The sequence below is a fragment of the Pantherophis guttatus genome, chromosome 3, assembly GCF_059756535.1.
Source record: "Pantherophis guttatus breed Tessera chromosome 3, ASM5975653v1, whole genome shotgun sequence".
Lineage (NCBI taxonomy): Eukaryota > Metazoa > Chordata > Lepidosauria > Squamata > Colubridae > Pantherophis > Pantherophis guttatus.
Window position 1 is genome coordinate 166,699,841 of NC_142065.1, and position 15,057 is coordinate 166,714,897.

The window sequence follows — 15,057 nt, forward strand, 5'->3', positions numbered from 1 at the left end:
CAAAAACTCTACAATATACATGTTAACTAGCAATCTGATGAATTCATGACAACTGGGAATTTATGATAGTCTTCATGACAGCTAGGAAATTAAAGTTGAAACAATAAATTATGTTTTCCCAGGTGGATCTCTGTATGACCTCCATTTCATTGACATTTTGATATTGGTTCAGTTGGAGGATGTAGCCAGTCCAGCCAAAACAAAATTGCTATCACATTTCAATGAAATAGAGTAGAAAGCAAATACTCCCAAAACAGATAATGTTTTTAACTATTTATCCTTGAAGATCACTACATACTGACTTTTATCTGAACATTTCCTGTGCTGCACCTGAAGTCTGTCATGGTCCATTTTAATTGACACTGATGCTTAGGAGAGGTAAAAGGTAAAAGAAAAGGTGGCCGAAAAGAGCTCTATTAGTGAAAAGCAGACTGGCAAAATTAAGAACAAACATTCTTTCGTCAAGATGGTATTTTAATGGTTTCTTTACCATTGCTAATATTTTATCCTTGCAATGTGGACTGTTGCAAAATACTGGTTCAAACATCACTTCTGCTTTCCATAATAAAAGAATGAAACCCTAATTATTTTATTTTATTTTTAATTTTTATTGTTTTAATTTAATTTAATTTAATTTTTATTATTATATTTTATTTTATTTTTATTATTTCATTTTCATTTTATTTTATTTTATTTATTAACAGATCATGGGGAATTCTTATGCAGGGCAACTGAAATCTGCCCGTTTTGAAGAAGCTCTTCATAACTCCATAGAGGCCTCCCTCAGATGTAATAGTGTAGTTCCTCGGCCCATCTTCTCCCAGCTCTACCTTGATCCTGAGCAGCCTATTTTGCCGGAAGGTAACCAAGCAAGTATGGCATATTCTAATTGTTCTTATGCTATATAAAATGTTTATTATTATTTTTTAAAGAAGTTTTTCAGATGTATATTTTTTTAAAGGAATATGTGGTTGACCTTTTTTTTTTTTAAAAAAAATCATGCATTCCAGATGTGAAACCAAAAGTGGAAGAGCTAGACAAAGAATTGATGCATCGTTACACACAGAATGGAAGTTTGGATTTTTCCACCAGCCAGACTATTAATGAAACAGAAGAAGATGAGGAGGATGAAGACATGTCTGATTCCAATAGTCCGCCAATCCCATATGCACAAAAACCTGCCCCAGAAGGATCTTGCACTACTGATGGTTGGTTTAAATCTTCCCTATCTAACATTTCAAAGCAGAATCAGAGGTGTCTGTGGCAGAGCAGTTATCAAATGATGAAAAGAGTTTGCCTCCTTTGTATATGTTATACATTATGATGTCACAGGCATACAGAAAAAGGGCAGCAGTTGCTTTATGATGGTTGTGTTAGTTTCACAGAAGGGTCATACCCTGCAGATACTACTTTGTCCAAAGTTAGAAAGAAATAAATTATGCTAAGGATACATTTGTGATATGAACGTATAACCTTTTTTTTTTTTTTTGGTAACAAAATCTAAAAAAAGTCATAAAAAGACAATATAATATCTACTTCTAATTTGAAGCTAGCCCTATTTGGTTCAATAGAATTTTTGACATGTTATAATATCTAGGGCTCCTTGATGAAATATTTTTATTCAGTTAAAATTGGACTTGCTTGCATGCAAACTAAATGCAAGATTAAAGTCTGAATCTGTTTATAATGTTACTTGAGCAACAAGCAATATTGGAAATAGCTCAAATTCTTATATTCTTAAAAGGTATTGTAAGAAGTGGTCCAGGAGGAATAGTTTATTTAAATCCTATATCATAAATATTAATAATAATTTTAGTTAACATGTTTAATATCCAACATATTGTTCAATCATTGTCCTTTATGAAAATTAATTTTTTCTTCTAAACTATCTTATAAATATCTTCTAATTATCTTCTAAAAATACAGAATAAGTCAGGCAGTATTTTTCTTAACCCAAAAATGAAACATGGGCTGTGTATTTCTTGAATAGTACTATTCTGGTTAACTTTACAATTAAAATTAGAAATTTAGATTATATTTTTAGATACAATTTGGCTTGTCTTTCTGGTGGTACCAGGCAAAAATATTTTTTAACAACTTATATGAAGAAAATGTTTTGTTCAATAAAGAAAGCTGTCCCTTTCCCACTTCCCAAATCTGAAAATTTCCACATAAAGTGCAGTTCAGGTTGTAGAGAGTTCTAAGGTGAAAATACACCAGAAGAGAAATTTATTTACAGAAGCGAGATTCTTGAGAAATACTACGGAGGTTGTTTTAGCCAACAAATATATACTTCTCTTCAGACTAGTTTCATTTTAAACTTCATTCACTTCTATGACCTTTGTGCTTTCCTACCCTTATTTCTCTTGCCAAAAGATTGACAAATTATTTGCACTAGATTAAGATTGCAATATGAAACATGCTTACCTGGAAACAGATTTCACTGAATTTACTGAGACCAAAATAGACATATACTGAATCATACATATAAATCATATCAATTACATTGCTGGGGTCAAGGCTGTATGAAAAATTTAAGTTATTGCTATGGGAATTGTGAAAGCCATGTTAAAACAAGTGATGTACTGAATATGTTCAGCAGAAAACTATTTCGTAAGATTAATATTAATCCTCTCTTGGATCAGAACAGCAAGTATTATGCCTTGTGTTTCCATCCACCCAGCTCATCTACTTTCCCGAAAACATCCTGTGTTTTGTTTGGTTATATTTTGCTCAATTGTAGCTTGTAGGCATAAAAATCCAATATGGCAAGTCCAAAATATACAATTGATTTTCTGGAAAAGACTGCAGTAATGGATCAAATGATTTTTGACTTTAAAACCTGAACTTCATGTAGAGACCATAACATGTGATTTGTCTGGGGTGCTATTGAAGCAGAACTGATCAATTAGGTAGTAGATATGGCCCTACCATATACATTTATATACTTATACATTTATAAGATGTATATTCTGTTTTTATTGTTTTTTTTTAACAATCAAGGATATTATTTATTACTGATGATGTGGTTTGGTTATTAAATGCAACATGAGAGAGAGCCAAACTGAGTTCTGAGTTACTCAGCAACTGTGAAAATGCCAAATGGAAGTGACTGTGAACTGCATTTTTCATGTAAATCTTAGTATGTCATTTCTAATGCAAAATCCTTATCTTAAAGTAGCACAAAAACAGGTCTGTACCTCACAAAAGAGATGGTAATTGTTTCTGTTAAAGAAAGGGGGGATAGAGGGGGACAGAGACAATTTTTGCTTTACACAATTTCAGACCTTTTGTTTATATTTTCACAGCTGAGTTGGCCAAACTCTTTTCTTCTTAGTTGCTTAAAAGATGACTATAGAGTGCAAAGATCAGTATTTCTGGAAAACAGAAATATCTTTTTGGCAATTTATTAGAGGATATGGATATGTTGATTCAATTCTGAAAAGCAGCAAGCTCTTAAACTCCAAATAATGATTGATTGAATGGACACCATTGAAAATGGAGCCTAATGAATTGCTCCAGGGATTTGTATTTTGCATTTCTTTGGAATAAGAATGTAAGGGGTTTTTTTGTTTGTTTGTTTTTACTTTAGAGAAGTAAATTTGCATCCCTTAATTATTTGCTGTTTTTAGCGCATGTTGTAGTCCTTAATTCAAAATGCTAATGTGTCTTTTGTTCAAATCAACACAATTGCAAAGACACTGATTGAGTTCTGGAAAATAATAATGTACTCTCTCTTAACACAATAGCTATTGGCTAATGTTGGCTAAAATAAGCAGTCTGCATTTTTATAGAACTGTTCAATCTTTAATTTCTATAATCTAATGAATGCTGCACCTTTGATATTTCTTAAGTTTCAAAGGATCCAAGGACCCAGCTCTCAATTGTAGTTAACAGAATAATCAAATACAAAGATTGTAAATTAAAGAACAGATAGTGCAGACACTTTGCTCCAGAATCTTTTGGGTTCACACTCTTTAAAGAGAAATTTGTTTAGCTTTCCTTTTTATCTCTATTGCTGATCTAAAATGTTTTTAATAAGAAAGAGTAATTTTAAGGACATTGCAACATATTGCAATGATTTCTGTGACCCAGTATGTTACAGAATTTAAGGACTTCCAATCCCATAGCACTTCCTCCATCCAGTTTTTGCTTAGAAAAGAAATGTTTGTTATACCTTAGCACTATCTAATGCATCCAACAGCAATAATGTATGTGATGCAGCTTAACAATGGTGGGATGAGACCTGAAAGAGGCTGGTGCTAGCTCAGAAATAGCTTACAGAATGTATGATGGTTAAAATTAGTAAGAAAATGTAAATAAGAATATATAAAAAATGTACTTAAAAAAAAATCTAGTGTTTTAGAAGTCACATAAAGAAAATAAAATACTTGTCTTTCCTACAGGAGTTAGCAAATATGGATGGATGGATTTTTTGTTTTACTTTCAGTAAACAATAGATTTTGGCACAGTGAAGTGTTCTTGAAATGAAAACATTAAGATGTTTGAATTTCTCTCGGAGAATTTGTAAAAATGGCTATAGTTCTTTCTCTTATATTCTATTTCTATAGTTAATTAAATCTATTTTGCTCTTTGTAACACCATTTTGTCAGTTAATGCCCCTTCCAGCACTTTTCCAGCTAAAGTTGTGGAATAGTGTTGGTTGTAATTAAGACCACCCTGTTCTTCCTTATCACTTGTGATATTTGCTTTCCTTATCTTCATCTCTATGTGCCTCTGGCCATAGCCATTCTCTCTTATATACCATAGCAGTAATTGCTACTGTTCATTGTTCATGGTAATTGTTACTGCTGAGTGTTTGATCTAAAAAGATGATTACATGCATAAGGAACATTTAAATCATTTGATCACTGGTAAACGATATGCCCCAAATAATGTTGGATGAGCACATTGTAAGCAAAGAAATAGTAAGACATATATGTGTATAAGGCTATGTGACTTTTTAATTATATTTTATATAAACACAATAGCCTCCTGCGCACGTTTCGCCGTGCTCTCAAAACTTTTCTATTTCAGCAAGCTGGCCTGGCCTAACTCCCATCTTTTAAATTTTTAAATTTTTTAATTCGTGATTTTACAAATTGGGTGTTTTAATCTGTGTTTCGGCCGAAATATTTAATAATTTTAAGGGATTTTTTAATATTTGTATTATCTGTATTTTATCTTGGCTGTTCACCGCCCTGAGTCCTTCGGGAGTAGGGCGGTATAGAAATTTGATTAAAAAGAAAAAAAAATGTTATTCAACCAAATATAGCAAAAGCAGATGCTACATAGTTAAAGCTACAAAAAAGTAAGTTCAAGAAAGACATTGTGAGGAACTTGTAAACTGTATTGTACGAACTATAAGACAGTGCAACAGGTTGCCACATGAATCAGTTCTTGACTGGAGGAATTCAAACAGCTAATTTGCACTAGAACTTCCAAACCCTCCCCCAAATGAACCCAGACTGAACATTTGGCTGTTCCCCCTTTGGTGATGTCATTACATCAACAATCATATTTCTTACAGTCCTAGGGTTTCTCCCCCTCCCCCCTTTTGTATGTGTGATCCACAGTGAAGGAAAATTGCTTGCCCCAGCTTTAAATTGAGAAGCAAGTGGCCCTTGCATTTTCAACATTGAAGGAATGAGTGAGAAGTAGTTTTGGAAAAAAGTGTGTCTTCTGAATAATTCCTCTTCACCAAAATACCGTAATTGCAACAGGCACACTGTTTTCCATCTGTAGCAGAAAACAGTGCCATGCAGGGGTGAAATGCTCCCAGTTTGGACCGCCTCGGGTGAATAGGTTATGATGGCGGCAAGCAGTTTGGAGAACTGGTAGCAAAAATCCCTGCCCCCGCCCCCCATGCCCAGCTGAGCCGCGCGATCATCAGAGCCTTTTTTTTCTTTAAAATGGCTCTCACGAGCCAAGCTCTGACCATCCCAGCTGAGATGCCTGCTAATCAGGCAACTCAGCTTTGATCGCCAGAGCCATGTAAAAGAAAAAAAGTCTCCCCCCCCACCCCCAGCTTGCTTACCTTAATTGCTGGTCGTAACGCTGTAATACCTGCAATCCATTGTGTCAGCAAGCAACTGAATCTCCCTGTCTGCAATCAAGCTCATCGGTGAGCAGCTCTATCTACAACTTTAAGACTTGTGGACTTCAACTCCCAGCAAAGCTGGCTGAGGAATTCTGGGAGTTGAAGTCCACAAGTCTTAAAGTTGCCAAGGTTGGAGACCCCTATTCTATTGGGTAAGTTTTTTCCCCTTTGGGAGCTTTAAAAAAAAATAGTTAATTGGGGTTTTTTTTAGTTGTTCTTTTTTTAGACCTAGCCATTTAAAGTTTAGGAAGTTTTAAATTTAGCTGCTTTTATATAAAAATAAAAATAAAATAAAATAATATTTGTGCAGCTTTCTGAGATTTAGTGTGTTTCTGTAGTGTTTCACTCTAACTACACAAACACACAAAATCTCACAAAGCTGTATGTGGAATTTTGTGTGTGTAAAGTGTGAAAGTTGGTTTTTGGGCTTTTTGTGGCTGTGTGAGGTTCCTGCTTGTTGCAGGGGCCATTTTGGGTCTAGCACAGCTGCTTTTACATTGTCAGTGAGCCAGTTATGTTGTGTTGTGTTTGTGTAAAGTGTGAAAGTTGTTTTTTGGGGGCTTTTTGTGGCTGTGTGAGGTTCCTGCTTGTTGCGGGGCCATTTTGGGTTTAGCACAGCTGCTTTTACATTGTGGGTGAGCCAGTTGTGTTGTGTTGTGTTTTGTAGGTTAAAAAAGGGCAAAGAAGTGACATTGACTTGGCTACGCCCACCCAGTCACCTTACCACCAAGCCCTGACCACTAATTAAGCCATGCCCACAGAACCAGTAGCAAAAAAAATTAGATTTCACCCCTGGTGCCATGTATCTTTCTTTGTAGATGAAAATATTGTGCATGGTTGTAGACGTCTATGAGCCTGTGACTCACATTCATTTTTCATTAATCTAATGTTCTCTATTAAAGCAAAGTTGCCATGAGATGCTATAGACTACTGCTAGTTTAATCCAAACAATCTGGAGCAGCTGGGAAAACCTGTTTGGATTTAGGAATTTAGCAGCATCTTCCAGTTGATAAGGCAGTTTACCTGTATTGCATCCAGACATGGCATCCTATTGAAAGTAATGTTGTTTAGGTTGATAGTACACAGCTGTACATTTGATTCACAAAGAGAAAAGGAAGGCATCTTTTCAATTGTTTTTCAGGAGCAGGAAGAAAGAGGAGGCAAAATATGTGCAGCACAACACAGTGCATAAACTCCTAATTTTGTTTCATGAACCTACATTTGTTTTATATATCTAACTAGCTGATAACCCGGCGTTGCCCAGATATTTATAGATGTCGAAGCGTTTGTCTGACAGGAAGCCATTGAGAAGGGCATTTCTTCCCCCTACTCCCATTTCCATCATCCCTGCCCTCTCCCTTACCCCTCCCATGTGCTCCTCTTTCCTGCCCTGTCTACGATCCTGGCACTTTGCCTCAAATCCATCAGGCACTTCCCCATTGGTCCACTGGAGGGTGAACATCATGGCTGACTTTCCAGAAGAAGCTGCAGAGGAACTGACATCACAAACAATTGCCGCTCTAGAATGCCGCACTCGCTTTCCTTAACGGCCCAGGCATTCTAGAGTTACGCTGGAACACACACACACACACACACACAGCCTAGGGGTGTCTTACACCCACAATATTTGATTCCAGATGGTAAATCATCTGTATACCAAATGGTTGAAATTGCTTGAGCCGTTCTTTGCCCATGATAAACTAATGTACCAGGTAGCTGTTTTGTGAAAGGGGAAGGGGTTAGAAATATGAAGCCCAGAGTGACCAGTGTACTTGGAAGTTTTTCTAAATGGTTGTTTCATGATGTATCATTTCTTTTCAGGTTTTTGTCAAGCCGGCAAAGATTTGCGATTAGTATCGCTGCGTATGGAACAGATTGATATCCCACCAGGCTTCCTGTTGGTTGGAGCTAAGTCTCCAAATCTTCCTGAGCATATTCTAGTCTGTGCTGTTGATAAAAGATTTCTGCCAGATGACCATGGAAAAAATGCACTTTTAGGTAAATGAAAATTCATTTATTATTCCTCACAATATGACAGATTTACAGTGAACTGAATTTACAGTATGTTATATTGGCTTGATTCACTTCAAAGCTTTCTCCCTGTAATATTCTAAGATACTTTTTGAAAGCTTTTTCATTAGAGAAAAAATTGTTTGGAATCTTGCACTTTATTAAGTGCAGTCTATTTATTTGTCAGTATTAGCAAACCTTAAGAGCCTCATTATAGAGACAGGGTTGAGATCGAAAGGATTTTTTTTCTTCAAAGGGAAAGTTTATTAAGAAAATTACATACTTTACTAGAATGACTGTCTTTGGCCTTTCTTTTTCGTCAATTCTCTCGGAGGTCCCCAATTTACAACCATTCATTTAGTGACAATTTGAAGTTACAATGACACTGAAAAAAGTGATTTATGACCATTTTTCACACATGAGTGGATCCAATCTGGGTTGGTTACCAGGATCAGAGGTTTAGTCTTTCAAATTTTTGGACTTGTGCTGGAGCCCATCCTCAGGGAACTTTTCACTACCAGAATGTGTGCTTTGACTATTCTATGCATAGTATTTATGTGGTGCCTGGTTGGGTGTGGTTTCTTATTTATTTATTTATTTATTTATTGGCTCAATTTTATATGCCGCCCTTCTCCGGAGACTCAGGGCGGCTTACAATGCATTAAGCAATAGCCTTCATACTTTTGTATATATCTGCTTAGTAGGGCTTTCGCCCCCCCCCCAAGCGGTGTTCTTTTTTATACAAAGTCATTTGCTGTTGTTTCCTTGTGCTGTCAAGTCCTCCCCTCCTAAGTACCTGATAAACTCATGATAAATCAGCACTCCTGTTGACCGAGAAGGATCCCATTTCGCAAACTTCAATAATTTCCCTGGCTATCTTTGTACTTGCTCGGCCAACAATCTTATTAGTAGTGAAATTGAATGTATGTCCTTGTTCATTACAATGTGAGGCTATCAATGAGTTTGGATCTCCTCGTCCGATCACTAACTTGTGTTCTTGTGATCTGATGGTTAGCTTCCTCCCCATTTGTCCTACATACTCACAGGGGAAATCCATACAGGAGATTCGATAGATTACATTAGTAGTAATCTTCCACCTTCACTTATGAGTATTGCAGCATCTCTGTGATCATCTGATTAAAATTGGACGCTTGACAACGGGCATGTTTTTATGACAGTTGCAGTGTCCTAGGGTCATGTGACCACCTTTTGAGAATTTCTGGCAAGCAATGAATGTCAGATTCATTGCATGCAGGGATCTTTTTTTAGCCAAAAAATGGCAAATACACAATAAATATTATTGTGCCACTGCAGTGAATAATTTAACAATTGTGGCAAAGAAAGTTGTAAAATTGGATAAATCAGTTAATGTCTTGCTTAGCAATGGAAATTTTGGGCTCGGTTGTGGTTGTAAATCGAGAACTACCTATATACAGTTGAAGCTTATATAATAGCTTCTTTTGATTTTCATGGCGGGAGATGCTGTTGTAATCCCTGCAATGAACTGGATCATAATTTAGTGTGATCGGTTTAGATGGCCTGGTTGAACATTGTCTGACAGGGCTTGGCTGTAATTATTTTCTCCCTGATTTTGCCCATTTGGAATATGACTAAAGTGATGTTATGGCTTTTTCTGTTAAACCATATATGAGTGCCATAATATGAGATGCATATTAGCTTGTACAAATTTTGTATGGCATTGATTATTTTTTCCAGCCTCCAGATGATGTATTAGATTTCAGCTCTCATAATTTTCAAAAATTGGCCTGTGCTGGTTAGAGTTTATGGGAGATGGAACTCTAATAGATAGATGGAAAGTAGATTTTGGAAGCCTTTAGGAATTAGGAGGTATAACTGCAGCTTTTTTCACCACATTCTATTTCAGCATCCTGGAAATGATGGTATTTCTTCAGGATCAGATCAGAATTATAGCAGTAGCTTAAAGATTACTTTGTAAAATCCTATTTGTGGCAGGAATGCAAGTATATAGGTTAGTCCAAGATCAAAGACAGATAACAGAACAAAGCAAGGACTTTGGAGATTGGCATAAACAATTCAACTGAGACAAGAGCCAGCTGGATTATAGTGTTCAAGTTTGCTCACGTTCACATGGAAATTAATGATTCAGGGAAGAGTGAATTCCTCTCATTTGGAACAATCAGTTTCTAATCCTCTAAATCAGCCCTCTGTTCTAAATAAATTGTATTATAATTCCCAGTTCAACCATGAATAAGCAGACAATCTGAGAACCTGTAAAAACGTAGGTTTTGCAAATACTTTCTGTGGAATATCTGAATTTCTATACTGGGTTACACATAAATTTTTGATAAATATTCTGTTCAACTCTCATTTAATTGCTTTGTAATCCAATGTTCCAATCTCTTTGTTCCTGGTATTAATGTAAAAATTGTGACTTTTTAAAACCCTTTTTAATTTGTGCAATGGATTTTTTTTTTCAAATATGTGTAAAGGAAGGAGTCTTCTTCCTTTGCTTCTTTAGTAATGGGCCCATTTTTAGTTTGTGGCAGATGGTATTTCTCTCAGAAGACTGAACTATTGAGGAAGTTAAATTAATACACTTTGTGTCTTTGAATCAGCCTTGACTTTTGGTAACTGCATGGACACATTCCTCAGATTTTCTTGGCAACATTTGTGGAGTTTTAGAAGCAGATTAACTCAAATTGCATTTAAACAAGAAAAATAGTCTTTAAGCAGAATTAACTTTGAAAATGTGAGATAAATTTTCAAAATATAAATGTGTATTCTTTTTTGTTGTTGTTGTTCAAAAGTTTCTGTTTCTAAATTTATGGACTATAATTTATTCATCTTTTAAGTTCCACATTAAGTTTTTAAATCTAGCGGTGTGACAATATGAGGCTATAAGCAATATTATATTGATAGGCTTCTGCTGATTCCCTCCTCTTCTATTTCCAAACATTTGGAAGAGATTTGATTCTGGAAAAGGGAAGCTACTGCTGGTGAAAGTATGTCCGTTGACAGGTCTTCCATTTTTTTGTTGCTATTGGATGCAACCCATAATTTAAAACAAAAACAAAAACGGACAGTAGCATTGTTTTCCTTTGCCATTGTGACAGCTAAAACAAACAACTAACAAAGATGTTACAGTTGAGAATGTATTTACCCTGTATATCTTTATGCTGAACAAATGGCCTAACCTTGGATTATAATAATTAAGAAAATATATTGACAGCTGTGCAAAGTCCTTTCTGAAATCAGTAGAAAGTCTACAGTAGATCAAACACAATATTTATATCCCTAACTATCTAGGAGAATTCAATTCAAGATGTAATTAGGCCACCTTGCCAAACTGGTTTTTAATTTACTGGTTTATTCTTTACTATATTGCAAAAAATCTTTGCAGTGACAATATGGATTATTTCTTACATCAGGAATTTCTATAGAACTGAAAATATATGTATTTTGCATTCTTATCTCCTGTAGCTCTAAATCATTTATCCATATCAAAAGAAAAAGACTTTGAAAATTCAAGCAAAAAAGTAGTATTAAAAAAATTAAGGAGATATTTCTTTATGGAAAAAATACAGCTTTGGAATTAATTCACTTAGTAGAGAAAGATGTCTTTGTAAAAGGTCTTAAATGTCTTAATTGCTTTTCCTAACAACTATTGTTCTGTAACAGTGTCCACAATTTGGTCTTCTTTGGTATTTTGGAACAGGAATGGGAATGTTTTTTCCTATTTAGATTTCCTATTTACCTCTGGGTAAAATCTATTGGAGCTTTCATTCAGCACTGAATAGTTTATATCCCAAAATAAGTGAGGCTATTATTCAAAATTAGAGATACAAAGTTAGAGATGTTACTTGCCTTTGTTGATGTCAGGTATCTAATGAGGAGAGAAAAGACATTTGCATCCTGGTGTTCTTTTTCTCCAAAGTTTTTCTTCAAAGCTTTCTCAATGACTTTTGTAGTTATGGAAGAATGCAAGATGGAATAATCTAAGATTGTTAAGCTTAATTGGAACGATTGATGATGGTCTGGGAAAGGTTGAAGCCTAACATTTAGACACCTAACAATTTGAATATAACCCACAAATTCAAGCATAGACATCCACAGGGGGTGGGTGATGTGTAACAAAACACTACAAAGTAAATTCTGCCATTAATATTATGCAAAGTTGTAACAAGAACAAAAGGGTGGGACGTCTGTCATGATAGCATGCTACACATTTTGCAGAACAGATGCCTATGGGTACAACAAGGGAAGTTTGAGGATACTTGGAAAATATAGATTTCATTATTCTTCTATGTTCTTTAAACTATCAGTGTGCAGAGGGAAATACGTTAATAAGCCAGGTAGATTCCAAAAAGAGAACATGGATAGAAACAAAATTGTGAAACATCCAAGAAAAACTGTAAACTATCATGCTTTTCTCCAACCCTGCAGGTTTTTCTGGAAATTGTATAGGCTGTGGAGAAAGAGGATTTCGATATTTCACTGAATTTTCAAACCACATTAATTTGAAACTCACCACTCAGCCAAAGAAGCAGAAGCACTTAAAGTACCACCTAATAAGAAATGCTCAAGGTGTGCTGTCAAAGGGACCTCTTATATGTTGGAAAGGTAAGAAATATCTTCTTGGATGTACTTGAGTGCATGTGGGGAACATTAAGAGAATTGAATTTTAGAATGGCTAAATAGTACAATATTTTGGTATGCTTCTTCTTAAAAGAGGGAATTTCCAGATGATATCGTATTGTAAACCTAGTTTTTTAGTTTGTAAGATGTTATATATGATTTTAAGTGTTTCTTATCAGCCACTGAAGGACCTTTTTCCACATTAAAGGACTCCTTCTTCAATCTAGGATTATCCAACTATTTTTAAAGGACATAGAATATATCTTTAAAGCATGTTAATTTTCTTTTGCAAAGTAGTTTACTTCATTTCTTCTTAATCTTACCCTTCTAATAAGGAACATAGGACAATTTTTTGCCTCAAAGCAGCTCATAAAATAATGGTTGAAAGGTAAAAGTTATGCTTATGTCAGTGAAAAAACAAAATATATTCGAATGCTTCTGATTGCTAAGCCTAAGAGAATCATGTATACTAGGGTGTGATTTTTTTCTAATTGGTAGAAGATTGCATAATTGTTCCCCTCCAATTCCCCCCCCCCACCCCACACCAAATTCAGCTATTTCTATTGTGTAGAGGCTAACTCCCAAAATATAGCTTAATTTTGGAAGTTAGCCGCTATACAATAAAAAAAAATGTTGTGGAACAGGTTGCCTACCTCTGGTCTAATGCAGTCTGTAACAGATCAGTTCATGGTAAATCAAAACTAATATAACAACTGTATGCATGTTTACTTGGAAATAAATTGCCTTAGTGAAATTCCCTTCCAAATAGGTAACTGTAAAAATACAGCATAAGAAATGTGTGACGATACTGGAGATAAAGAAGTTAGCCTATGGCTTAAGCTAATTGAAATATCATGTTCATCAGACACAACATAGGGCAAAACATGGAATTCCAAGAATTCTATGTAGCAGTTGATGATGAGAATATGTGGATATTTATTCCAGAAGTTGCAAAAAATTGTGTTTAACATGATAGTCTTGTCACACATTTTTCCTGAAGAAAGGACATCTTCTTGAAAATAACCCTATAATCTAGTCCTATGGCTGTTTAGACTGTTTTCTATGACAGCAGCTTCTCATTGTCATGGTAATTAATAAAACTTTCCTGTAGGTGTGTTGTGCTTGGTATACCTCCCCCCATCTCTTGTGCAAAGCCTTATATATTATATACCAGTAACTAAGTCTTGTCTAGCGCAGTGTCCTAGAAGTGTTTCTGTAGTCAATAGGAGGAATATACTGATGTTGCAGTTCTATAAGAGCCCTTTGTCCTGATGTTATCATTTCTCCCATGCACAAGAAATGAGAAGAATGGTAATATCAGATATATTTGATTTTAAAATCTCTCTATATGAAGGAGTGCTTTCTTTGAAATTATTCTTGTATTTCCCATAACAAAGTTAGGGTCATGGCTGCTGCATGAATTTTCTAAATGTTTCTAAACTAGAAATAATCTTTAACAAATTCCAAGAATTTTGCTTTTTAATTAACACTCTTGATTGCACAGTAACTGTATTTTGTTTTGTTTTGTTTTGTTTTTTGCATACAATATATGTCCTGCTGCATTATCTCACTGTCAACCTGGCTGCTTAAATATGTACTATAGCTGCTTTACTTGCAGAATGTAGAAGCAGGCACTCTTCTATTGCTAGCCATTCTGCTAAACCTAGTTCTTCAGCATCTCCATCTGTGACTCCTGAGAGTGGAACAGCCAATGGATACAAGCCAGGGTTCACCCAGACAGGTAGGAGCTGAGAGTCCGTTGCATCCTAGGGCTGACGCTTGTGAAGTAGTGATTATGATGCCATCGCAATTCCTCTGTAGCTGTGAAGCCCCCAATCATAAAATTTCTGGTTGCTTTAATCTAGGTGGGAGTGCTATGTCTGAAATTATTATATAATAAAAGGTTTTATGTTATAACTTATTCTGTGGTCTGTGTCAAGAAAGAACATAGTAGTTGCCAATGATCAAAGGATACTTTATCTTAGTATGATCAAGCTTCGCTCTATATCTGTGATGGCGAACCTATGGCACACATGCCAGAAGTGGCATGCAGTGCCCTCTCTGATGGCAAGTGAGCCATCACCCCAGTTCAGCTCTGCTGGGCATGTGCGCGTGCCTCCCGCCAGCCAGCTAGTCTTCAGGTCTGCATGGGGGACGGGGCACATGCGCAGGGGCCGTGCACACATTGCATTTTTGGGGTTTGGGCACACGCGCACACATTCCTGTTCACACACGTGTGCCTTGGACATTTGGTCCGGAAAAGATTAGCCATCACTGCTCTATATATTTGCAAAGACTTCCTACTGAAGTACAGTAAAAACTCTCTTCCC

At 35.7% G+C, this 15,057-nt stretch overlaps 1 protein-coding gene across 18 annotated transcripts in view; it reads left to right on the forward strand.

Moving 5' to 3' along the window:
- Positions 1-15,057, forward strand: part of GREB1L (GREB1 like retinoic acid receptor coactivator) — a 152,773-nt gene that overhangs the window by 77,588 nt on the left and 60,128 nt on the right. For 5 of the 18 annotated variants that reach the window (XM_034429567.3, XM_034429569.3, XM_034429574.3 and 2 more), the window contains 5 exons: positions 705-873; positions 1,011-1,208; positions 7,922-8,098; positions 12,536-12,712; positions 14,331-14,468. In XM_034429567.3, the coding sequence (XP_034285458.1) occupies positions 708-873; positions 1,011-1,208; positions 7,922-8,098; positions 12,536-12,712; positions 14,331-14,468 (856 nt within the window). In that variant the 5' untranslated portion in view covers positions 705-707. The remainder of the gene's footprint in view (positions 1-704; positions 874-1,010; positions 1,209-7,921; positions 8,099-12,535; positions 12,713-14,330; positions 14,469-15,057) is intronic. The other 13 variants (XM_034429572.3, XM_034429576.3, XM_060682005.2 and 10 more) reach the window with 5 other exon arrangements.